The sequence below is a fragment of the Oncorhynchus nerka genome, linkage group LG15 (genome assembly GCF_034236695.1).
Source record: "Oncorhynchus nerka isolate Pitt River linkage group LG15, Oner_Uvic_2.0, whole genome shotgun sequence".
NCBI lineage: Eukaryota > Metazoa > Chordata > Actinopteri > Salmoniformes > Salmonidae > Oncorhynchus > Oncorhynchus nerka.
The window spans coordinates 102,414,016-102,440,544 of NC_088410.1; the positions used below are offsets into that span (position 1 = coordinate 102,414,016).

General features: G+C 41.5%; 1 protein-coding gene across 1 annotated transcript in view; it reads right to left on the reverse strand.

The window, feature by feature from the left end:
- LOC115125610 (plasma membrane calcium-transporting ATPase 2-like) overlaps nucleotides 1–26,529 on the reverse strand; it is a 228,435-nt gene that overhangs the window by 70,966 nt on the left and 130,940 nt on the right. Inside the window, 3 exon segments of the mRNA XM_065000752.1 lie at nucleotides 18,671–18,913; nucleotides 22,727–22,941; nucleotides 26,033–26,197. Of these exon segments, the coding sequence (XP_064856824.1) occupies nucleotides 18,671–18,913; nucleotides 22,727–22,941; nucleotides 26,033–26,197 (623 nt within the window).

A 26,529-nucleotide genomic window follows, 5' to 3' on the forward strand; every position in this document is an offset into this window, starting at 1 on the left:
ACATCACCAAGTAAAGGATTAAAACACTGTTTTGCATTGAAGGTCTACAGTAGCCTCAATAGCCCTCTGTAAGGTAGCACCATGGTGTAGCCGGAGGACAGCTAGTTTCCGTCCTCCTCTGGGTACATTGACTTCAATACAAAACCTAGGAGACTCGTAGGCCTCACCCCCTTTCCTTAGACTTACACGGTAATTATGACAACTTCCAGAGGACGTCCTCCAACCAATCAAAGCTTTTGCATTACGAACTGACATGTTGTCCATCCAATCATAGGACTAGGATCAGAGATTGAACCTAGAGTGGTGTATGGGAGTTCTATGTGTTGATAAGCTTGGTGAGTTGGTGACATATTGGATAGAGATTGTGATAGTTGAGCATTTTTAACACATTATTAAATTCAAATGAGTTTCTTCAAACTACAGGAGACAGAGGAGTTAGATTATATATTGTTTTCTTGGTTTTAGAGTTTATTTTTGTTTGGAGATAGTGTAATATATTTCAATTTGCCTTGCTAAGTTTTGTAGCACGTGATAACGTTAGCTAGCTACCAGAGTGCAGTTTTCTCCTCCAAAATGGCTAGCTAACGCTAACAACAATGTAGTGGATGTTTGCTGAAGAACCCCAGATGATATTCAAGCTTCTTGGAAAAATCATTGATCATGTAATGAACAAAGGTCTTTGTATTCAAACTACCACAAAACAACGAGAAGGTAAGAAGAAACAGGGTCACCAGAAGCTAATCGGCAAGAGTTGGCTTTTACTTAGGGATCACGATGAGAGAGAAAGTTCAGAAAAACAAGGGCAACTACAAGGAGCTCGAAGAGGTAATTGCGCGTTACGATGCTTCACTTGTGTGAAAGGTCTGACAAGGAGGAGGCCATAGCTGGATATGTCTCCCTCTTGAATCTAGGGGTGACGGAAGCCTGTTTGATTGAAGCGGGGTACACGTGTCCCCCTCCTATCCCGCTTCCATCCCCATCAATCTCTGCAGTTGATTACATTCCCTAAAGCCCAAGTCAGGCCTTTTATACTGGGCAGATGGATGGACAGATCAGGCCTTTCACACTGGGCAGATGGATGGACAGATCAGGCCTTTCACACTGGGCAGATGGATGGACAGATCAGGCCTTTCACACTGGGCAGATGGATGGACAGATGAGGCCTTTCACACTGGGCAGATGGATGGACAGATCAGGCCTGTCTCACTGGGCAGACAGGGATCCTGGGATGGACAGATCAGGCCTGTCTCACTGGGCAGACAGGCGTCCTGGGATGGACAGATCAGGCCTGTCTCACTGGGCAGACAGAGGTCCTGGGATGGACAGATCAGGCCTGTCTCACTGGGCAGACAGAGGTCCTGGGATGGACAGATCAGGCCTGTCTCACTGGGCAGACAGGCGTCCTGGGATGGACAGATCAGGCCTGTCTCACTGGGCAGACAGGCGTCCTGGGATGGACAGATCAGGCCTGTCTCACTGGGCAGACAGGGGTCCTGGGATGGACAGATCATGCCTGTCTCACTGGGCAGACAGGCGTCCTGGGATGGACAGATCAGGCCTGTCTCACTGGGCAGACAGGCATCCTGGGATGGACAGATCAGGCCTGTCTCACTGGGCAGACAGGGGTCCTGGGATGGACAGATCAGGCCTGTCTCACTGGGCAGACAGGCGTCCTGGGATGGACAGATCAGGCCTGTCTCACTGGGCAGACAGGCGTCCTGGGATGGACAGATCAGGCCTGTCTCACTGGGCAGACAGGCATCCTGGGATGGACAGATCAGGCCTGTCTCACTGGGCAGACAGGCATCCTGGGATGGACAGATCAGGCCTGTCTCACTGGGCAGACAGGGGTCCTGGGATGGACAGATCAGGCCTGTCTCACTGGGCAGACAGGGGTCCTGGGATGGACAGATCAGGCCTGTCTCACTGGGCAGACAGGGGTCCTGGGATGGACAGATCAGGCCTGTCTCACTGGGCAGAAAGGGGTCCTGGGATGGACAGATCTCAGTCATTCACTTTTACGTGATATAATATCACATGACCTTACTTTGTGCTGTTTTGTTTTCAAGCATTCGGACAGGAGAGGAGTTTTACAAATTGTTTGAACTATGTCTCACCATAGTTTACTATGTAAATCTATGTCTCCCCATTATTTCTCACCTTTATTTCTCATGAGTGTTCATGTTGATCAATATTTTGGCTATTCTGGCTCCTTGTAAATGATTAATTAAATGTCTGATCAATACATACAATTCTGAACATATTGTAATTACTAACGATAATGCAGAGGCATCAATAACTTGTCCAGTTCTCTTGTTTTCATGTACATTCCCTTACGTCTAAGCGTCTACGATGACTCAGGCTTTACCCATTCTGCTGAAGTGAATTCAGTTCAATGTATTCTGGAATTAGTTACACAACAGTAGAAATGCATTTGTGTATTACTGCTGTTTGTCTGATATCTAACAGTCCATGATCATCTCTGTTGACGTAATAAACACATTTAGCAGAACACATTTAGCAGAGCACATTTAGCAGAGCACATTTAGCAGAACACATTTAGCAGAGCACATTTAGCAGAGCACATTTAGCAGAGCACATTTAGCAGAGCACATTTAGCAGAGCACATTTAGCAGAACACATTTAGCAGAGCACATTTAGCAGAGCACATTTAGCAGAGCACATTTAGCAGAGCACATTTAGCAGAGCACATTTAGCAGAGCACATTTAGCAGAGCACATTTAGCAGAGCACATTTAGCAGAACACATTTAGCAGAGCACATTTAGCAGAGCACATTTAGCAGAGCACATTTAGCAGAGATAATGTGGTATAATGTGTATTTAACTGGTCATCAATAACGTGTGGCCCATTGTTTTACCTGGTCATCAATGACATTTGGCCCATTGTTTTAACTGGTCATCAATGACGTGTGGCCCATTGTTTTACCTGGTCATCAATGACATTTGGCCCATTGTTTTAACTGGTCATCAATGACATTTGGCCCATTGTTTTACCTGGTCATCAATGACGTGTGGCCCATTGTTTTACCTGGTCATCAATGACATTTGGCCCATTGTTTTAACTGGTCATCAATGACATTTGGCCCATTGTTTTAACTGGTCATCAATGACATTTGGCCCATTGTTTTACCTGGTCATCAATGACATTTGGCCCATTGTTTTACCTGGTCATCAATGACATTTGGCCCATTGTTTTACCTGGTCATCAATGACGTGTGGCCCATTGTTTTACCTGGTCATCAATAACGTGTGGCCCATTGTTCTACCTGGTCATCAATGACGTGTGGCCCATTGTTCTACCTGGTCATCAATGACATTTGGCCCATTGTTTTACCTGGTCATCAATGACATTTGGCCCATTGTTTTACCTGGTCATCAATGACGTGTGGCCCATTGTTTTACCTGGTCATCAATGACATTTGGCCCATTGTTTTACCTGGTCATCAATGACATTTGGCCCATTGTTCTACCTGGTCATCAATGACATTTGGCCCATTGTTCTACCTGGTCATCAATGACGTTTGGCCCATTGTTTTACCTGGTCATCAATAACGTGTGGCCCATTGTTTTACCTGGTCATCAATGACGTGTGGCCCATTGTTTTACCTGGTCATCAATGACGTGTGGCCCATTGTTTTACCTGGTCATCAATGACATTTGGCCCATTGTTTTACCTGGTCATCAATGGCATTTGGCAATAAGCACAAGGGGCGTTTCAAAGAGCTGTCAATCAAGACGAGCTCATGAATATAAGCTCCCCGCCCACTTTCAGGCTTCCTGATAGAGATTAGAAGAAAAAAAAGGTATGTTTTCTTTAAACTTCGGAGTATTTTAAATAGAGTAAAATAATATAATGGGTTATGTTTTGGTCATTCAAGGGATATTTTTACTTGGAAAATAAAATGACTGTGTGGGACCTTTAAATGAGTTGTGGCCAGTAGTCTGTATGTAATATCAATATATTACTAAGACGCTATAATGTCAGTCGTTACAGTAGTAAGGAGTGTTTCACATCTACATTAACCACATCATCTGATTATTTGTCTCTGCTGAAATTAAACCATCAAGTGATAATGGTTTAATTTCATAATTAGAAGAACAAAACTTCTCTCTTTCATCATTTCCTTAAACAATTAAAAGCTAATTTACCAACATTTTGGAAAATTGATATTTATTGTTTTGTAAAGAAAACTCTTCAAATATAATTCAGTCAAAGATCTGACGACTGCAGCATCTTATACAAGTGTATTGGTTTGGTGGCTAGTGGCTCTTGACCCCAACACTGCAGCATCCTACCATTTATTGTGGTTCTATGCTTTAAATTTGGAGATTTGAAGTGGAGATTTGTAGTGGAGATTTGAAGTGGAGATTTGAAGTGGAGATTTGTAGTGGAGATTTGTAGTGGAGATTTGTAGTGGAGATTTGAAGTAGAGATTTGTAGTGGAGATTTGAAATAGAGATTTGTAGCGAAGATTTGCAGTGGAGATTTGAAGTGGAGATTTGAAGTGGAGATTTGTAGTGGAGATTTGTAGTGGAGATTTGAAGTAGAGATTTGTAGTGGAGATTTGAAGTAGAGATTTGTAGTGGAGATTTGAATTAGAGATTTGTAGTGGAGATTTGAAGTAGAGATTTGTAGTGGAGATTTGAAGTAGAGATTTGTAGTGGAGATTTGAAATAGAGATTTGTAGTGGAGATTTGTAGCGGAGATTTGAAGTGGAGATTTATAGTGGAGATTTGTAGTGGAGATTTGAAGTGGAGATTTGAAGTGGAGATTTGTAGTGGAGATTTGTAGTGGAGATTTGTAGTGGAGATTTGAAGTGGAGATTTGTAGTGGAGATTTGAAGTGGAGATTTGTAGTGGAGATTTGAAGTAGAGATTTGTAGTGGAGATTTGAAGTAGAGATTTGTAGTGGAGATTTGAAGTAGAGATTTGTCGTGGAGATTTGTAGTGGAGATTTATAGTGGAGATTTATAGTGGAGATTTGAAGTGGAGATTTGAAGTGGAGATTTGTAGTGGAGATTTGTAGTAGAGATTTGAAGTAGAGATTTGAAGTGGAGATTTGAAGTGGAGATTTGTAGAAAAAGGTACCGATAGGCTTAACCTTCGTTTTTGCAGGACAGAGGTTAGAGTTTTCAATGTGAAGGGCAAATACTCAAACAGTAGAAAATGTCAGTTTGTATCGTGTTGGTCGAAACACAGGGCCACTTCAGCCACTCAGCGTGTGATGTTGGCATCTGGGTTTAACAACAGCGTGCTGTTTTACACGTGTGTGTTAGCTAGCCATGACAAGGACTGGAGACAGCAACACACACTGTCCTCTCCAATACTGTCACAGTGCCTCTTCGGATTGAGCTCTACTTCTGCAGAGGCTCACTGTGTGTGTGTGTGTGTGGTGCGTGTGCTTGTGTGTGTGTGTGTGTGTGTGTGTGTGCGCGCGCATGTGTGTGTGTGCGTGCGTGTGTGTGCGTGCGTGCGTGTGTGTGTGTGTGGAGGACTCAGAGAGGATACATCAAAACACTGTGATCGTAATGTGAAGATGAGGCTGCTGGTTCTATCGTCCCCAGCCGTTAGCAGCACTGTCTATCACTGAGAAGGTGCAGTCCTCCGCACAGTGTTGAATCTATCAGCCTCCATGATCCTCTGTCTATCTCAAAATAAATTATTATTCATATTAGCTGCCTTGGCCATCTAAAAATAATCTCAAAAGCTTGCTAATGCGTGAACAGTATAATTTCTGTTTTATGTCTGTATCTACAGTATGTTACTGTATCTGTATCTACAGTATGTTACTGTATCTACAGTATGTTACTGTATCTGTATCTACAGTATGTTACTGTATCTGTATCTACAGTATGTTACTGTATCTGTATCTACAGTATGTTACTGTATCTGTATCTACAGTATGTTACTGTATATGTATCTACAGTATGTTACTGTATCTGTATCTACAGTATGTTACTGTATCTGTATCTACAGTATGTTACTGTATCTGTATCTACAGTATGTTACTGTATATGTATCTACAGTATGTTTCTGTATCTACAGTATGTTACTGTATCTGTATCTACAGTATGTTACTGTATCTGTATCTACAGTATGTTACTGTATCTGTATCTACAGTATGTTACTGTATCTGTATCTACAGTATGTTACTGTATCTGTATCTACAGTATGTTACTGTATCTGTATCTACAGTATGTTACTGTATCTGTATCTACAGTATGTTACTGTATCTGTATCTACAGTATGTTACTGTATCTACAGTATGTTACTGTATCTGTATCTACAGTATGTTACTGTATCTACAGTATGTTACTGTATCTGTATCTACAGTATGTTACTGTATCTACAGTATGTTACTGTATCTGTATCTACAGTATGTTACTGTATCTGTATCTACAGTATGTTACTGTGTCTGTATCTACAGTATGTTACTGTATCTGTATCTACAGTATGTTACTGTGTCTGTATCTACAGGTTGTTAGTGTATCTGTATCTACAGTATGTTACTGTATCTGTATCTACAGTATGTTACTGTATCTGTATCTACAGTATGTTACTGTATCTGTATCTACAGTATGTTACTGTATCTGTATCTACAGTATGTATCTGTATCTACAGTATGTTACTGTGTCTGTATCTACAGTATGTTACTGTATCTGTATCTACAGTATGTTACTGTATCTGTATGTACAGTATGTTTCTGTATCTACAGTATGTTACTGTATCTGTATCTACAGTATGTTACTGTATCTGTATCTACAGTATGTTACTGTATCTGTATCTCTGTAATGTATCTGTATCTACAGTATGTTACTGTATCTGTATCTCTGTAATGTATCTGTATCTACAGTATGTTACTGTATCTGTATCTACAGTATGTTACTGTATCTGTATCTACAGTATGTTACTGTATCTGTATCTACAGTATGTTTCTGTATCTACAGTATGTTACTGTATCTGTATCTACAGTATGTTACTGTATCTGTATCTACAGTATGTTACTGTATCTGTATCTACAGTATGTTACTGTATCTGTATCTACAGTATGTTACTGTATCTGTATCTACAGTATGTTTCTGTATCTACAGTATGTTACTGTATCTGTATCTACAGTATGTTACTGTATCTGTATCTACAGTATGTTACTGTATCTGTATCTCTGTAATGTATCTGTATCTACAGTATGTTACTGTATCTGTATCTCTGTAATGTATCTGTATCTACAGTATGTTACTCTATCTGTATCTACAGTATGTTACTGTATCTGTATCTACAGTATGTTTCTGTATCTACAGTATGTTACTGTATCTGTATCTACAGTATGTTACTGTATCTGTATCTACAGTATGTTACTGTATCTGTATCTCTGTAATGTATCTGTATCTACAGTATGTTACTGTATCTTTATCTACAGTATGTTACTGTATCTGCATCTACAGTATGTTTCTGTATCTACAGTATGTTACTGTATCTGTATCTACAGTATGTTACTGTATATGTATCTACAGTATGTTATTGTATCTGTATCTACAGTATGTTACTGTATCTGTATCTACAGCATGTTACTGTATCTGTATCTACAGTATGTTACTGTATATGTTACTGTATCTGTATCTACAGTATGTTTCTGTATCTACAGTATGTTACTGTATCTGTATCTACAGTATGTTACTGTATCTGTATCTACAGTATGTTACTGTATATGTTATTGTATCTATGCAAAACAATAAGGACCACGATGGAAATAAGTCCCAGACGTTACTGTGCAATCCCATGTCATGTTTTAAATCTTGTGTACTGTGTATATACTGCATGGGGTATTTATATCTGTGGCGGTGTGGAGCTACGAGTGGCGCAGCGGGTCTAAGGCACGGCATCTCAATTACAAGAGGCGTTACTACAGTCCCCGGTTCGAATCCAGGGCTGTATCACATCCGGCCGTGATTGGGAGTCCCGTAGGCGGCGCACAATTGGCCCAGCGTCGTCCGGGGTTTGTCCAGGGGGGGTGTTAGGCCGTCATTGTAAATAAGAATTTGTGCTTAACTGACTTGCCTAGTTAAGGTTTTAGGATGAGTGTTCTAGAATGAGTGTTCTAGAATGAGTGGAATTTGGTAACGTGTCTGTGCGTGGGTAGGCTACAATGACTGTGTGCCTCCTAATATGGACATCCAAGTCTGTTCCTGTACATGGTTATTTGAAAATGTTCAAACAATCATGTAGGATCCTGTTGACGGCTAGAAGCACAGGCATGCAGCCAGCCTAAGGAGACAGTATTATATAAAGAGAAAAATGAACATTTCAATAAAGCTTGGGATCACCTCATTTTTAGATGTGTCTTTCTACTTGTCGTGGGGAGAATGGTGTGAAGGAAGAGTTACAGTCCATATCAGACCATTGGTGCTGGTTGACAACTTAATTGTATATACAGTACCAGTCAAAAGTTTGGACACACCTACTCATTCAAGGGTTTTTCTGTATTTTTACTATTTTCTACATTGTAGAATAATAGTGAAGACATCAAAACTATGAAATAACACATATGGAATCATGTAGTAACCAAAAAAGTGTTAAACAAATCAAAATATATTTTATATTTGAGATTCGTCGTAGCCACCCTTTTCCTTGATGACAGATTTGCACACTACCCACCCTCTAAGACACCTACAGCACTCGATGTCACAGGAAAGCCAAAAAGATCATCAAGGACATCAACCACCCGAGCCACTGCCTGTTCACCCCGCTATCATCCAGAAGGCGAGGTCAGTACAGGTGCATCAAAGCTGGGACCGAGAGACTGAAAAACAGCTTCTATCTCAAGGCCATCAGACTGTTAAATAGCCATCACTAGCACATTAGATGCTGCCTTATAGACTAGAAATCACTGGCCACTTTAAGGAATGGAACACTAGTCACTTTAATAATGTTTACATATCTTGCATTACTCATCTCATATGTAGATACTGTATTCTATACTATTCTACTGTATCTTAGTCTATGTATTACTCCTCTCATATGTATATACTGTATTCTATACTATTCTACTGTATCTTAGTCTATGCATTACTCCTCTCATATGTAGATACTGTATTCTATACTATTCTACTGTATCTTAGTCTATGTATTACTCCTCTCATATGTAGATACTGTATTCTATACTATTCTACTGTATCTTAGTCTATGTATTACTCCTCTCATCTGTAGATACTGTATTCTATACTATTCTACTGTATCTTAGCCCGTTCCGCTCTGACATCGCTCGTCCTCATACACTGCCGTTCAAAAGTTTGGACGGCATTTAGAAATGTCCTTGTTTTTGAATGAAAAGCACATTTTTTGTCCATTAAAATAACATCAAATTGATCAGAAATACAGTGTAGACATTGTTCATGTTGTAAATGACTGTTGTAACTGGAAACGGCTGATTTCTTTATGGAATATCTACATAGGAGTACAGAGGCCCATAATCAGCAACCATCACTCCTGTGTTCCAATGGAATATCTACATAGGAGTACAGAGGCCCATTATCAGCAACCATCACTCCTGTGTTCCAATGGAATATCTACATAGGAGTACAGAGGCCCATTATCAGCAACCATCACTCCTGTGTTCCAATGGAATATCTACATAGGTGTACAGAGGCCCATTATCAGCAACCATCACTACTGTGTTCCAATGGAATATCTACATAGGCGTACAGAGGCCCATTATCAGCAACCAATCACTCCTGTGTTCCAATGGCACGTTGTCGTAGCAGAATCAGAATTAGTTAGGTAACATAGATAAATAAGATGTTTTATTAGTTAGTATGGCAGTGAACCATTGTATGTCCCCTCTGATGTTGCATTAATCTTGACCTAGTATATGACCTAGAGGCTCACTCCCCTCCGTGAGCTTGTCCAGGAGGGGGGAGAAGAGGGGGTGTTAATTGATATATGCCATTGGATGAGGTAATGTTTTGGTACTATGAAGTACCAAGAACGAGAAGTAGAACCTCGTCTTAGAGAGCAAACAGAATGATAATTTATAGCTAATGCTATCTGGCTATGGGATACTCCTCTCTCAAGTAAAATGCCCTTTGTGAAGTTTCTGAGATCTGTGGTTCATCATGTAAGTTTAGAGGGGTGTATCTTGGCTATAAAATATATTTTATATTCTCTTATAGAAACTCTCAGAGAATTCATTTATAGACACTGAATTGATCTGAGAGTCAAAGGGCCATGGTGAAGCTCATATATAATTAAAGATTAAGTTTATAATATAACTCTGACTTGTGTGTGATTTGTAAACACTCCTCATTTAGTAATACAGGAAATTACCACGACAACATTGTGTTAGCTAATCCAAGTTTATCATTTTTTAAAGGCTAACTGATCATTAGAAAACCCTTTTGCAATTATGTTAGCACAGCTGAAAACTGTAGTTCTGGTTTAAAGAAGCCATAAAATTGGCCTTCTTTAGACTAGTTGAGTATCTGGAGCATCAGCATTTGTGGGTTCGAATACATGCTCAAAATGGCCAGAAACAAAGCACTTTCTTCTGAATCTCGTCAGTCTAGTTCTGAGAAATGAAGGCTATTCCATGCGAATAATTACCAAGCAACTGAAGATCTCGTACAACACTGTGTACTACTCCCTTTACAGAACACAGCAACATGGCTCTAACCAGAATAGAAAGAGGAGTAGGAGGCCCCGGTGCACAACTGAGCAAGAGGACAAGTACATTAGAGTGTCTAGTTTGAGAAACAGATGCCTCAACTGGCAGCTTCATTAAATAGTACCAGTCTCAACGTCAACAGTGAAGAGGCGACTCCGGGATGCTGGCCATCTTAATCTTTTCTTTTTATTGGCCAGTCTGAGATATGGCTTTTTCTTTGCAACTCTGCCTAGAAGGAATTTTACCATTCGTATTATTATAGACTGTTACCATTCATATTACTATAGAATTACTATAGACCACGTGGTAATGGTCAGACAACACCACAATTAGCCTGGGATCTAGACCATGTGGTAATGGCCAGACAACAACACAATTAGCCTGGGATCTAGACCATGTGGTAATGGCCAGACAACACCACAATTAGCCTGGGATCTAGACCATGTGGTAATGGCCAGACAACACAATTAGCCTGGGATCTGGACCATGTGGTAATGGCCAGACAACACAATTAGCCTGGGATCTAGACCATGTGGTAATGGCCAGACAACACAATTAGCCTGGGATCTAGAACATGTGGTAATGGCCAGACAACACAATTAGCCTGGGATCTAGACCGTGTTTTAATGGCCAGACAACAACACAATTAGCCTGGGATCTAGACCGTGTGGTAATGGCCAGACAACAACACAATTAGCCTGGGATCTAGACCATGTGGTAATGGCCAGACAACACAATTAGCCTGGGATCTAGACCATGTGGTAATGGCCAGACAACACAATTAGCCTGGGATCTAGACCATGTGGTAATGGCCAGACAACACAATTAGCCTGGGATCTAGACCATGTGGTAATGGCCAGACAACACAAATAGCCTGGGATCTAGACCATGTAGTAATGTTCAGGCAGTAAAGCACCAACTTCTCTTTCCACTACTAACAAGAAAAGGACCAATCCATCTTCAGAGGATCTGTTAGTCTGCCCTCTCTCAGTCTGATTCCCCAATGCTCTACCTTTGACACAGTCCTGTCTGGTGTGAATGTTCTGTAGTCACACCACTAACACAGTCCTGTCTGGTGTGAATGTTCAGTAGTCACACCACTAACACTGTCCTGTCTGGTGTGAATGTTCAGTAGTCACACCACTAACACAGTCCTGTCTGGTGTGAATGTTCAGTAGTCACACCACTGACACTGTCCTGTCTGGTGTGAATGTTCAGTAGTCACACCGCTGACACAGTCCTGTCTGGTGTGAATGTTCTGTAGTCACACCACTGACACAGTCCTGTCTGGTGTGAATGTTCAGTAGTCACACCACTAACACAGTCCTGTCTGGTGTGAATGTTCAGTAGTCACACCACTAACACAGTCCTGTCTATCCACATAGTCATCAATGATTCAGCCTGGCCTAGGAGATTACTACAGTGTTTGAGTTGGCTGCTCCAGCCACTCCGTCCTGTCTAGCCATTGGCCCCTGAGGTCAGAGCAGGTTACAGAGCAGATGAGAAACAGGAGACAACCAGGCTCAGAGTTCAGAATACAAATTAACACAATAAGAGTCAGGATATCCAATCATCACCTCTGACCCCCTACACCCCCTCTGACCCCCTAACAGTTAACCCCAGGTTCTATTTCAGAGATAATCATTACCTCTGACCCCCTAACAGTAAACCCCAGGTTCTATTTCAGAGATAATCATTACCACTGACCCCCTAACAGTAAACCTCAGGTTCTATTTCAGAGATAATCATTACCTCTGACCCCCTAACAGTTAACCCCAGGTTCTATTTCAGAGATAATCATTACCACTGACCCCCTAACAGTTAACCCCAGGTTCTATTTCAGAGATAATCATTACCTCTGACCCCCTAACAGTAAACCCCAGGTTCTATTTCAGAGATAATCATTACCTCTGACCCCCTAACAGTAAACCCCAGGTTCTATTTCAGAAGAGAATCATTACCTCTGACCCCCTAACAGTAAACCTCAGGTTCTATTTCAGAAGATAATCATTACCTCTGACCCCCTAACAGTAAACCCCAAGTTCTATTTCAGAACGGAATCATTACCTCTGACCCCCTAACAGTAAACCCCAGGTTCTATTTCAGAACGGAATCATTACCTCTGACCCCCTACACCTCACTGCAGCTAGCTGCATCCCAGAGGCTTCAGAACCTCACAGCTAGAACAATGTACATTTTGAGGACAAACTCAACCTCTACAAAGATAACACGGGGTATGCATTTAGGACATCCTCAGTTTAACTCAGTCTCAGAACCCCACTCTGCAGGCCCTTTGAGCCCTCATCCTGTTCTGACTGGCTCAATGAGCTGAGAGAGGAGGATCTCAGTTTACATAATGGCTCTGGTCTCTCTAGACTGCCAAAGAAGGCTTTGATAACGACACAGAGAAAAGCCTGTAATATTTCCGATTCCTCTTAAACTTGCGTCAGTCAGCAGGGATCTAACTATTGTTCTGTACGCACACCAAATGACTCCTTCTCCTACAAGCCTCTGGTTCCCACAGTCTGCCCAGCAACTAACAGAACTACATCCCCCAGAGGTCTCTATGTTTCTGTTCTGTTGGAAATCCATCCCCCAGTATCCTATGCTTCTCTCAGTACACGGAGGACTCTTATTCTGTTCCTTCATCCAACTCCATCCCCCAGAAACCCTTGCTTCCCACAGCTGCCCAGAAACCAAGATGACTCCATACCTCAGAGGCCTCTGTTGTTCTGTTCTGTTAGAACTCCATCCCCCAGAAGCCTCTGCTTTCCCCAGCCTGCATAGCACCAGTAGGACTGTCTTGATAACAGGATATTATGTAATCGCTGGTGTGGACTGAGTCATCACATGATAGAGACTCTCTGACTCTCTTTCTTTCTTTTTCTTTTTTCTGTCTGTCTGTCTGTCTGTCTGTCTGTCTGTCTGTCTGTCTGTCTGTCTGTCTGTCTGTCTGTCTGTCTGTCTGTCTGTCTGTCTGTCTGTCAGTCTGTCAGTCCGTCCGTCCGTCTGTCTCTCTCTCTCTCTGCATCTATCTCTCTGTCTTCTAAACCACCTTGAAAAATTATGTCTGAATGTTTTTGTGCGGTTTTGGGTGAATGATATGTAGAGTAAGTTTATAATTAATTTCCTCGTCCCAAATCCCTCCCACTAACTGAGGAAATTCTTCTTCTTCCTTTTCTCAACGCAGGAAGTTGTCCTACTTTTACATTTCCTGTTGTGTAAGAACGAGGTGTACACTACTTTAGACCAGGCCCATAGGGAATAGGTTGCCATTTGGGAGGTAGAATACTGTTTATGTTTAAAAATAGGAAACAGATTTTAAACTATGGACTATGAAATAGAACGTTTTTTTAGTCTATAGATTCAGACACGTACATCATCTAGCCTGTCTATTATTATCTATATTATTCGGAGTTAATGTGGGTTCGTTCTCTCTGTGAACAGGTTCTATTAACTCTACCAGGTTACCAGTGGGATATACTACAGTACAGAGCAGGATCAATGAGTTAGCCAGCTAACTTGCCCAAATATTCATTAAATATTATTATTATTATTTTTTTAGGAAGATAAGTTGAAAATTGACATGGTCTAATTGAATCAAGAACCAAAAATGTATATCCATATTTATTTATTTTTTTTTTTTTTTTACAAATCAGAGAATCAATAGTTATTTCTGGCTAACTCATTGATCCTGCTTTGTAGTATATCTCTCAGGCTAAGAACCGGCTCTCCAGACCAGACACCTGTTGGGCGACAGGCTGGTTTGATGGACGATGCTAAATCTTTAATTAAGGAGATTAACATTATAAATCTGGTTCACTAATTAAACCAACTTGCATTTTACTACTTCCTCATCTGAGTTCATTCCTCCACAGACTAGTGGCTAGAGCTCAACTTGTGTTTTTCTAGATAAACAACAGCAACAACAACAGCAACAACAACAACAACAGCATCAACAACAACAACAGCATCAACAACAACAGCAGCAACAACAGCATCAACAACAACATCAGCATCAACAACAGCAACAACAACAGAAACAACAACAGCATCAACAACAGAAACAACAACAGCAACAACAGCATCAACAACAACAACAGCATCAACAACAACAACAGCAACAACAGCAGCAACAACAGCATCAACAACAACATCAGCATCAACAACAACAGAAACAACAACAGCATCAACAACAGAAACAACAACAGCAACAACAGCATCAACAACAACAACAGCAACAACAGAAACAACAACAGCAACAACAACATTAACAACAGCAACAACAGAAACAACAACAGCGGCAGCAACAACAACAACAACAGCATCAACATCAACAACAACAGCATCAACAGAAACAACAACAACAGCAGCAACAACAGCAACAACAACAACAACAACAACAACAGCATCAACATCAACAACAACATCATCAACATCAACAACAGTAACAACAACATTAACAACAGCAACAACAGCAACAACAACAACATCAACATCAACAACATTAACAACAGCAACAACAGCAACAACAACAGCATCAACATCAACAACAACAGCATCAACAACAGCAACAACAACAACAACAACAGCATCAACATCAACAACAACAGCATCAACATCAACAACAGTAACAACAACATTAACAACAGCAACAACAGCAACAACAACAACATCAACAACAGTAACAACAACATTAACAACAGCAACAACATCAACAACAACAGCATCAACATCAACAACAGTAACAACAACAACAACAGCAACAACATCAACAACAACAGCATCAACATCAACAACAGTAACAACAACAGCAGCAACAACAGCAACAACAGCAGCAACAACAACAGCATCAACATCAACAACAGTAACAACAACAGCAGCAACAACAGCAACAACAGCAGCAACAACAGCAACAACAGCATCAACATCAACAACAACAGCATCAACAACAACAACAACAGCAACAACAACAACAACAGCATCAACAACAGTAACAACAACAGCAGCAACAACAGCATCAACATCAACAACAACAGCATCAACATCAACAACAACAACAGCAGCAACAACAACAGCAACAACAACAACAGCATCAGCATCAACAACAACAACAACAACAACAGCAACAACAACAACAGCAACAACAACAACAGCAACAACAACAACAGCAACAACAACAACAGCAACAACAACAACAGCAACAACAACAACAGCATCCGCATCAACAACAACAACAACAACAACAACAACAACAGCAACAACAACAACAGCATCAACAACAACAACAACAGCATCAACAACAGCAACAACAGCATCAACAACAACAGCAGCAACAACAACAGCAACAACAACAACAACAACAGCATCAACAACAACAGCAGCAACAACAACAACAACAACAACAACAACAACAGCATCAACAACAACAACAACAACAACAACAACAGCAACAACAACAGCATCAACAACAACAACAACAACAACAGCAACAACAACAGCAACAACAGCATCCACATCAACAACAACAGCATCAACAACATCAACAGTAACAGTAACAGCAACAACAACATTTACTGGTAATTCTCGTAACCCAGAACTAATAATTACATAATTAATAGGCTGTATTTGGTAATTATGACATGTCTGAAAAAGCTGTGTCTCATTCAGGAATGTAGGTCATTACTTCCATTCATTATGTTCGTTTCTAAAGCATGTCAATGATTATATTTGAAAATAGGACTCTGCACCATTAGGACAAACCTTCCAGAAGACATATAGACACGGCTACAGTAAGCACCATTAGGACAAACCTTCCAGAAGACATATAGACACGGCTACAGTAAGCACCATTAGGGCAAACCTTCCAGAAGACATATAGACACGGCTACAGTAAGCACCTTTAGGACAAACCTTCCAGAAGACATATAGACACGGCTACAGTAAGCACCATTAGGACAAACCTTCCAGAAGACATATAGACACGGCTACAGTAAGCACCATTAGGACAAACCTTCCAGAAGACATATAGACACGGCTACAGTTAGCACCATTAGGACAAACCTTCCAGAAGACATATAGACACGGCTACAGTAAGCACCATTAGGACAAACCTTCCAGAAGACATATAGACACGGCTACAGTTAGCACCATTAGGACAAACCTTCCAGAAGACATATAGACACGGCTACAGTAAGCACCATTAGGACAAACCTTCCAGAAGACATATAGACACGGCTACAGTAAGCACCATTAGGACAAACCTTCCAGAAGACATATAGACACGGCTACAGTAAGCACCATTAGGACAAACCTTCCAGAAGACATATAGACACGGCTACAGTAAGCACCATTAGGACAAACCTTCCAGAAGAGAGATAGACATGGATACAGTAGCCAAGACAAATGCTAGCTGTCCTTTTGGGGCTTTCATTGTGCAGACTGTCAACCGCAGCCAGCAAATTGCTAGTTTGTTCACTTTTGAAGGTTTGTAAATTACTTTCCCTAAAATAAATATGCTCAGCGAGTAGATGGCTCTTAATTTCACTCTGGACAGCTCCTGTGTGGTGTCTGAAGGTATTAACTCATGTACTCTGCTCGATAAGTTGAGACTCGCAGGAGTGGTGGTGCTTGAATGAACGGCCAGTCGTTGCTCAAATACGCATGTAGCCTTCAGTGGTTTTCAATGGTAGACTGTGGTTTTCAGTGGTAGACTGTAGTTTTCAGTGGTAGACTGTAGTTTTCAATGGTAGACTGTGGTTTTCAATGGTAGACTGTGGTTTTTAATGGTAGACTGTGGTTTCAGTGGTAGACTGTAGTTTTCAATGGTAGACTGTGGTTTTCAATGGTAGACTGTAGTTTTCAGTGGTAGACTGTGGTTTTCAATGGTAGACTGTAGTTTTCAGTGGTAGACTGTAGTTTTCAATGGTAGACTGTAGTTTTCAGTGGTAGACTGTAGTTTTCAATGGTAGACTGTGGTTTTCAGTGGTAGACTGTAGTTTTCAATGGTAGACTGTGGTTTTCAATGGTAGACTGTAGTTTTCAGTGGTAGACTGTAGTTTTCAGTGGTAGACTGTGGTTTTCAATGGTAGACTGCAGTTTTCCATGGTAGACTGAGACAAGAGCAGGTAGATGTTGAACTGGAATGCAAAAAAATGCGCAGAAAAATGACTGACGAGATCCACTGGCCCGACATGTTTACTGGCCCCAGACAGCAGACTGTGAAACTAGCAGTGTGCCTGTCCTATCAATAGATCGCTAGAAGACCCATATCGTTCATTCTAGTGGGAGAAGGCTCGACAGACTTGTATCTGTAAGGGAATTGAAAAGTAGTCCAGTTAATGTAAAGCGGCAACATGTAACTTTTTGGGGTGACCCACTGAATTCAGGTAGAAATGTGTCTTATAGATCTGTCATTCTCATTGAAAGCAAGTCTAAAATGCTGTAGATATGTTCTGTATGCGCTACTTCTATGCTTCCCGTTCTCAAGTTTAGTTTTTGCATTTTTTTGTCCACCAGCTTCAAACAGAAGAAAATACAATATCCTTTGTTCTGGAAAATATATTTCCAAAAAGTTTAGATGGTACAATGATTGTCAACACTTGTTTTGACACATACTGTAAACTGAAATGAGGCAAACTATTAGAATTGTAGCAACCAGGAAATGGTGGAGCGATTTCTGCATACACCATCTTTAAATGTAAAAAAGCAGTTGGCTGAAAATGAGTCTGTAATCGACTATATAACCGACAGCCGGCACCAGTGGAAAACATTGATCTTTACCAGTAACTTGGTATAGGAGCAGGCTGTATTAAGTAGTACTAGTTTCATAGTATATTTTACCTTGGTGGTAATACTGCAGTGTGTGTGTTGTATCTTACCAGTATCTTGGTGGTAATACTGCAGTGTATCTTGGTGGTGTTACTGCAGTGTGTGTGTTGTATCTTACCAGTATCTTGGTGGTAATACTGCAGTGTGTGTGTTGTATCTTACCAGTATCTTGGTGGTGTAGGCGCTGTTGAGGGAGATGGCATTGACCAGTATGTCCAGAGACTTGGCAGTCAGCGCTCCGGGGTCCGGTATCTCCTTATAGTGGACGTCTCCAACGTAGCACGCTACGGCCGTCATGCGGTTGGTGGTCAGAGTGCCGGTCTTGTCGGAGCAGATGGCCGTGGCGTTCCCCATCGTCTCACACGCATCAAGGTGGCGAACCAGGTTATTATCTTTCATCATTTTCTGTTGAGGAAATATCCACTAAGCTTCACAACAACCTCAACAGAAAAGATACTAACTAGAACCCAGAAAACATTCTAAAATGATGTGTTGAACTATGTTGCATATTTGGATACAGATTCTTGGATTGCTAATTAAAATGCCCCGATGAGGAAGCATCCCACAAGGTTTCCAGAACATGTGTTAGGTCTAATTAACAGGAATGTTCCCAGAACAAAGGTTCTCATGTTCTTCCAAAGTTCCTAAGACATTTTTGTTAGTTTGCGGGAACAATTGTGGGGATAAGAGATATGTTCCTAAAACACTAAAACTGTCTAGTTTTGCTGACATTCACATCATGTTTGTATCAAGGTGCACAAAACATACATTTGATGTTGCAAGAGTTTTGGCAGAACAACATTTCTGAGGTCTTTAAAGGTTCCCAGAACATTTAATTAGGTTGTGGGGGAAAGTGTGGGTACATTACCAGAGATAGGTTTCCAAATGACAAAATATGCTCAGTTGTGAGGGAATTCCTACACTATTTAAGTTAGGTAGCACAGCGCTTTCCCTTAATGTTGTAAGAATGACATGTCTGTTTTTAATGATGTTCATAGCATATTTGTTTTAGGTTTAATATAATATTCATTTGATGTTTACAACAATATACATTTTGTCTTTGAGGTTTCTCAGAACATTTCAAGAACATTTAAAAAAAATATATATATATTTAAGTTATAACTAATATTATTTTTTTAAACATATTGGAATTCATCCCCATGATGTTTCCCTCCAGATTTAACAGCAGTTCACATTTGAAAAGGGGTGAAATAACAAAAATAAAAATAATATTCTATAACCATGTTTCATTAAAGACATTTAAAATTGAGGCTCAGATAAAAATTTACTAAAAAGAGAGGATGCCCAGATGTAATACATCCAATCAGAAATGCAGAATTTAGATAGACTAACTGTTAAAAATAAATAAAACGTTGTGTAAAAATGTACAACTTTTTTTTTAAAACGCACCCAATATACCGGTCAAAAGTTTTAGAACACTTTTTGTTTGCAGACTCATTCAACGGTTTATTGTCACTATTTTCTTCATTGTAGAATAATAATAATAATAATAATAATAATAATAATAGTGAAGACATCAACACTATGAAATAACACATATGGAATCAAGTAGTAACCAAAAAAGTGTTAAACAAATCAAAATATAATATATATTCTTCACATAGCCACTCTTTGCCTTGATGACAGCTTTGCACACGCTTGGCATTCTCTCAACCAGCTTCATGACGTAGTTACCTGGAATGCATTTCAATTAACATATCTGCGTTCTTAAAAGTTCATTTGTGGAATTTCTTTCCTTCTTAATGCGTTTCAGCCAATCAGTTGTTCAATGTGACAAGGTACAGTAGGGGGAGATATACAGAAGATAGCCCTGTTTGGTAAAAAGCCCGGTACATATTATGGCAAGAACAGCTCAAATAAGCAAAGAGAAATGACAGTCCATCATTACTTTAAGACATGAAGGTCAGTCAATATGGAAAATGTCAATAACTTTGAAAGTTTCTTCAAGTGCAGTCGCAAAAACCATCAAGCGCTATGATGAAAATGGCTCTCATTAGGACCGCCACAGGAAAGGAAGACCCAGAGTTGCCTCTGATGCAGAGGATACGTTCATTAAAGTTGCCAGCTTCACAAATTGCAGCCCAAATAAATGCAAGAAAACCACTACTAAAGGACACCAATAAGAAGAAGAGATTTGGTTGGGCCAAGAAACATGAGCAATGGACATTAGACCGGAGAAAATCTGTCCTTTGGTCTGATGAGTCCAAATGTGAGATTTTTGGTTCCAACCGCCGTGTCTTTGTGAGACGCGGTGTTGGTGAACGGATGATCCCCGCATGTGTTTTTCCCACCGTGAAGCATGGAGGAGGAGGTGTGATGGTGTGTTTTTCCCACCGTGAAGCATGGAGGAGGAGGTGTGATGGTGTGGGGGTGCTTTACTGGTGACACTGTCTGTGATTTATTTAGAATTCAAGGCACAATTAACCAGCATGGCTACCACAGCATTCTGCAGCGATACACCATCTCATCTGGTTTGGACATAGTGGGACAATCAGTTGTTGTTCAACAGGACAATGACCCAACACACCTTTAGGCTGTGTAAAGGATATTTGACCCAGAAGAATAGTGATGGAGTGCTGCATCAGATGACCTGGCCTCCACAATGCCCTGACATCAATCCAATTGAGATGTTTTGGGATGAGTTGGACCACAGAGTGAAGAAAAAGCAGCCAAGTGCTCAGCGTATATGGGATCTCATTCAAGACTGTTGGAAAAGCATTCCAGGTGAAGCTTGTTGAGAGAATGCCAAGATTGTGCAAAAAAAAGCTGTCATCAATACAAAGAGTGGCTATATAAAATATGTTTTGATTAGTTTTACACTTTTCATCTACATGATTCCAAATGTGTTATTCATTGTTGTGAAGTCTTCACTATTATTCTACAATGTACATATATGAATGTCATCACATCTGAGCATATTTTGTGTTTTGGGAACCTATCCTAACTCATGTTCTGTTATAATCTCCACCCGGCACAGCCAGAAGAGGACTGGCCACCCCACATAGCCTGGTTCATCTCCACCCTCATAGCCTGGTTCCTCTCTAGGTTTATAATCTCCACCCAGCACAGCCAGAAGAGGACAGGCCACCCCTCATAGCCTGGTTCCTCTCTAGGTTTATAATCTCCACCCAGCACAGCCAGAAGAGGACAGGCCACCCCTCATAGCCTGGTTCCTCTCTAGGTTTATAATCTCCACCCGGCACAGCCAGAAGAGGACAGGCCACCCCTCATAGCCTGGTTCCTCTCTAGGTTTATAATCTCCACCCAGCACAGCCAGAAGAGGACTGGCCACCACACATAGCCTGGTTTCTTCCTAGGTTCTGACCTTTCTAGAGAGTTTTTCCTAGCCACCGTGCTTCTACACCTGCATTGCTTGCTGTTTGGGGTTTTAGGCTGGGCTTCTGTACAGCACTTTGAGACATCAGCTGATGTACGAAGGGCTATATAAATACATTTGATTTGATATCTTGTCATGTCCCCACAATGTTACCACAATCTAATGGGGAAAAATATATGTTTTTGTCAACATTCTGGCAACATCAAATGATGTTTTGTGCACCCTGGTACAAACATTATCTGAATGACAGTTTCAGTTTTTTGAGAACATATCTCTTGTCGTGTCCTCATAACGTTCCCACAACTTAATGAAACATTCTGGGAAACTAAAGAACAGACAAAATGTGGTCTGAGAACATTCTTGTAACATCAGGTGAATATTTTGTTGCACACTAAAAGATACACTGTAGAATCATCGGCAAAACTGGACCGTTTTGGAAACCTATATTTTATGATGTACCCACAACGTTCCCACAACCTAATGAAACATTCCGGGAACCTTTAAAGAACAGATTCAAATCATGACAGGAACGTTCTTGGAACATCAGGCACATGTTTTATATCAACATAAACGTTTGGGTATTGTTCTGTGATGGCTGGTACAGATGTTATAGTTAGGAGAACATTCCAAGGATATGTATTCATCTAAAACATTTTTGATACATTTTTTTTCAAAAACATTCCTTTGGGATGTTATCATCCTAACGTTACTAGAACGTTACTAGAACTTAATTGGAATCTAATGTTCTGGGAATGTTCCGGTTTACTGGGATCACTTTCCTCATTCTCACGATTCCAATCCTTTGACACTTCTCATTGGTCAGAGATAAAATATAAAACAAAAGGCAGAAAATGTGTCACCTTGACAGAGTAGGCCAGGGAGATGGTGACGGCCAGGGGCAGCCCCTCGGGTACAGCCACCACCAGCACGGTGACACCGATGATGAAGAACTTGACAAAGTACTGGACGTAGATGGGGGTACACTCCGTCAGCCACGGCCTCTTCTGCAGGACAAAGTTGTCCACAGCAAAGTACAGCACCAGGATGATCACTGTGATTGCTGACATCACCAGACCTGGATGGACAAGGACAAGGAGAAAGTTAATCTACTCCATTCTACTCTACTCTTCTTAGTTATATTCTATTCTGTTCTACTATACTATATTATATTCTACTGTACTGTGCTCTATTCTACTGTACTCTGCTCTACTGTACTCTGCTCTACTGTACTCTGCTCTACTGTACTCTAAACTACAGTACTGTATTTTTACAGTACTCTACTCTACTCTACTCTACTATATTATATTCTGTTCTACTCCATTCTACTCTACTCTTCTTAGTTATATTCTATTCTATTCTGTTCTACTCTACTATATTATATTCTACTGTACTGTACTGTGCTCTATTCTACTCTATTCTACAGTACTCTACTCTACTATATTATATTCTGTTCTACTCCATTCTACTCTACTCTTCTTAGTTATATTCTATTCTATTCTACTCTACTATATTATATTCTACTCTAAACTACAGTACTCTGCTCTACTGTACTCTATTCTATTCTACTCTAAACTACAGTACTCTATTCTATAGTATTCTACTCTACTTTATTCTATTCTACTGTATTCTACTCTATTGTATTATATTCTACTGTATTCTACTCTATTCTACTCTAAACTACAGTACTCTATTCTACCGTATTCTACTCTATTGTATTCTATTCTACTGTATTCTACTCTATTGTATTCTGATTCTGATTGTATTTTGATTAGATTCATTAGGATCCCCATTAGCCGACGACAATGACGGCAGCTAGTTTTACTGGGGGTCTGACACATAACCAAAATACATTAGAGACTAAATACTTTGCAATTTACCTACGTTTACAAACAGTAACATGTAGTGTGTGTATGTGTGTGTCTATCTATCAGTTACACGTGTCAGTACATATACACAACCAGTACGTCACATGGGGGAGAGGCGCTGTGCCGCGAGGTGTTGTTTTATTAGTTTTTTTTAAACCAGGTCAGAAACCTGTTCACTTGCACTATACGAGATGGAAGGGAGACCAGGCCCTATGTGAGATGGAAGGGAGACCAGGCCCTATATGAGATGGAGGGGTGACCAGGCCCTATATGAGATGGAAGGGAGACCAGGCCCTATATGAGATGGAAGGGAGACCAGGCCCTATGTGAGATGGAAGGGAGACCAGGCCCTATATGAGATGGGAGGGAGGTCCAGGCCCTATACGAGATGCAAGGGAGGTCCAGGCCCTATATGAGATGGAAGGGAGGTCCAGGCCCTATATGAGATGGAAGGGAGGTCCAGGCCCTATATGAGATGGAAGGAAGGTCCAGGCCCTATTCGAGATGGAAGGGAGGTCCAGGCCCTATATGAGATGAAAGGGAGGTCCAGGCCCTATATGAGATGGAAGGGAGGTCCAGGCCCTATACGAGATGCAAGGGAGGTCCAGGCCCTATATGAGATGGAAGGGAGGTCCAGGCCCTATATGAGATGGAAGGGAGGTCCAGGCCCTATATGAGATGGAAGGGAGGTCCAGGCCCTATATGAGATGGAAGGAAGGTCCAGGCCCTATTCGAGATGGAAGGGAGGTCCAGGCCCTATATGAGATGAAAGGGAGGTCCAGGCCCTATATGAGATGGAAGGGAGGTCCAGGCCCTATACGAGATGGAAGGGAGGTCCAGGCCCTATATGAGATGGAAGGGAGGTCCAGGCCCTATACGAGATGGAAGGGAGGTCCAGGCCCTATATAAAATGGAAGGGAGGTCCAGGCCCTATACGAGATGGAAGGGAGGTCCAGGCCCTATATGAGATGGAAGGGAGGTCCAGGTCCTATATGAGATGGAAGGGAGGTCCAGGCCATATACGAGATGGAAGGGAGGTCCAGGCCCTATACGAGATGGAAGGGAGGTCCAGGCCCTATATGAGATGGAAGGGAGGTCCAGGCCCTATATGAGATGGAAGGGAGGTCCAGGCCCTATATGAGATGGAAGGGAGGTCCAGGCCCTATATGAGATGGGAGGGAGGTCCAGGCCCTATATGAGATGGAAGGGAGGTCCAGGCCCTATATAAAATGGGAGGTCCAGGCCCTATATGAGATGGAAGGGAGGTCCAAGCCCTATATGAGATGGAAGGGAGGTCCAGGCCCTATATGAGATGGAAGGGAGTTCCAGGCCCTATATGAGATGGAAGGGAGCTCTACTCTACTCTGCTCTACTCTACTGTGCTCTACACCACTGTGCTCTACTCTACTGTGCTCTACTCTACTCTACTGTGCTCTACTCTATTCTACTGTGCTCTACTCCACTGTGCTCTACTCTACTCCACTGTGCTCTACTCTCTGTGCTCTACTCTACCGAGCTCTACTCTACTCTGCTCTACTCTCCGGTACTCTACTCTACTGTGCTCTATTCTACTCTCCTCCGTTCTACTCTACTGTGCTCTACTCTACTTTGATGTGCTCTACTCTACTGTACTCTACTGTACTGTACACTACTCTACTGTGCTCTACTCTACTGTACTCTACTCTACTGTACTTACACTACTCTACTCTACAGTGCTCTACTCTACAGTGCTCTGCTCTACTCTACTGTGCTCTGCTCTACTCTACTGTACTTTACGCTACTCTACCGTACGATACTCTACTTTGATGTGTTCTACTCTAATATCCCGTCCTTTAATCTACTCTTCTGTACTCTACTGTACTCTACTCTACTGTGCTCTGCTTTGATGTGCTCTACTCTACTCTACTCTGCTTTGATGTGCTCTACTCTACTCTACTTTGATGTGCTCTACTCCACTCCACTCCACTCTACCCCACTCCACTCTACCCTACTCTACTCTACTCCACTCTACTCTACTCCACTCTACTCCACTCCACTCCACTCCCTCTACTCCACTCCACTCCACCCACTCTACTGTGCTCTGCTCTGCTTTGATGTGCTCTACTCTACTCTGCTTTGATGTGCTCTACTCTACTCCACTCCACTCCACTCTATGATCTCATAGAGATCATAGAGTTTATTATCTCATTATTTCATCTCAGAATATCATTGTGATATGATCTACTGCCACATTGAGATAAATAATTGATGTTTCAAAGCCTATTGATTATGGAGTATATCATATTGATTGATCTGCAGAACCTGCTTTGCCGATCTGAACAGCCAGCTTGGTCAGTTTCCCCTGGAGGACAGACTTCTCCTTCTTGGAGACGTTTGCCTTCTTCTTCTCCTTCTCCTCCATCTCTCCTCCCTCGGCGCTCTTCAGGGGCTGCATCTCCATGGCGGCCGCTCCGTCCTGCTTCTTGACTGAAACAACCAGAGGAACACAACGACAGTGGTTATTATGGGATCAGGGCCTAGCCTAGCCTTTTCGAGGCCGAAGCGAAATTAGTTTTTTGCATGTGGGTCCCCCCCCCTTGACAGCAGAGAGAAAAGCAAGTTTTCTGCATTTCAACACATTTTGCCCTAGAGTAGAGATAAGGGGCGGTGTAGAGATAAGGGGCGGAGATAAGGGGCGGAGTAGAGATAAGGGGCAGAGTAGAGATAAGGGGCGGAGTAGAGATAAGGGGCGGAGTAGAGATAAGGTGCGGAGTAGAGATAAGGGGCGGAGTAGAGATACGGGGCGGAGTAGAGATAAG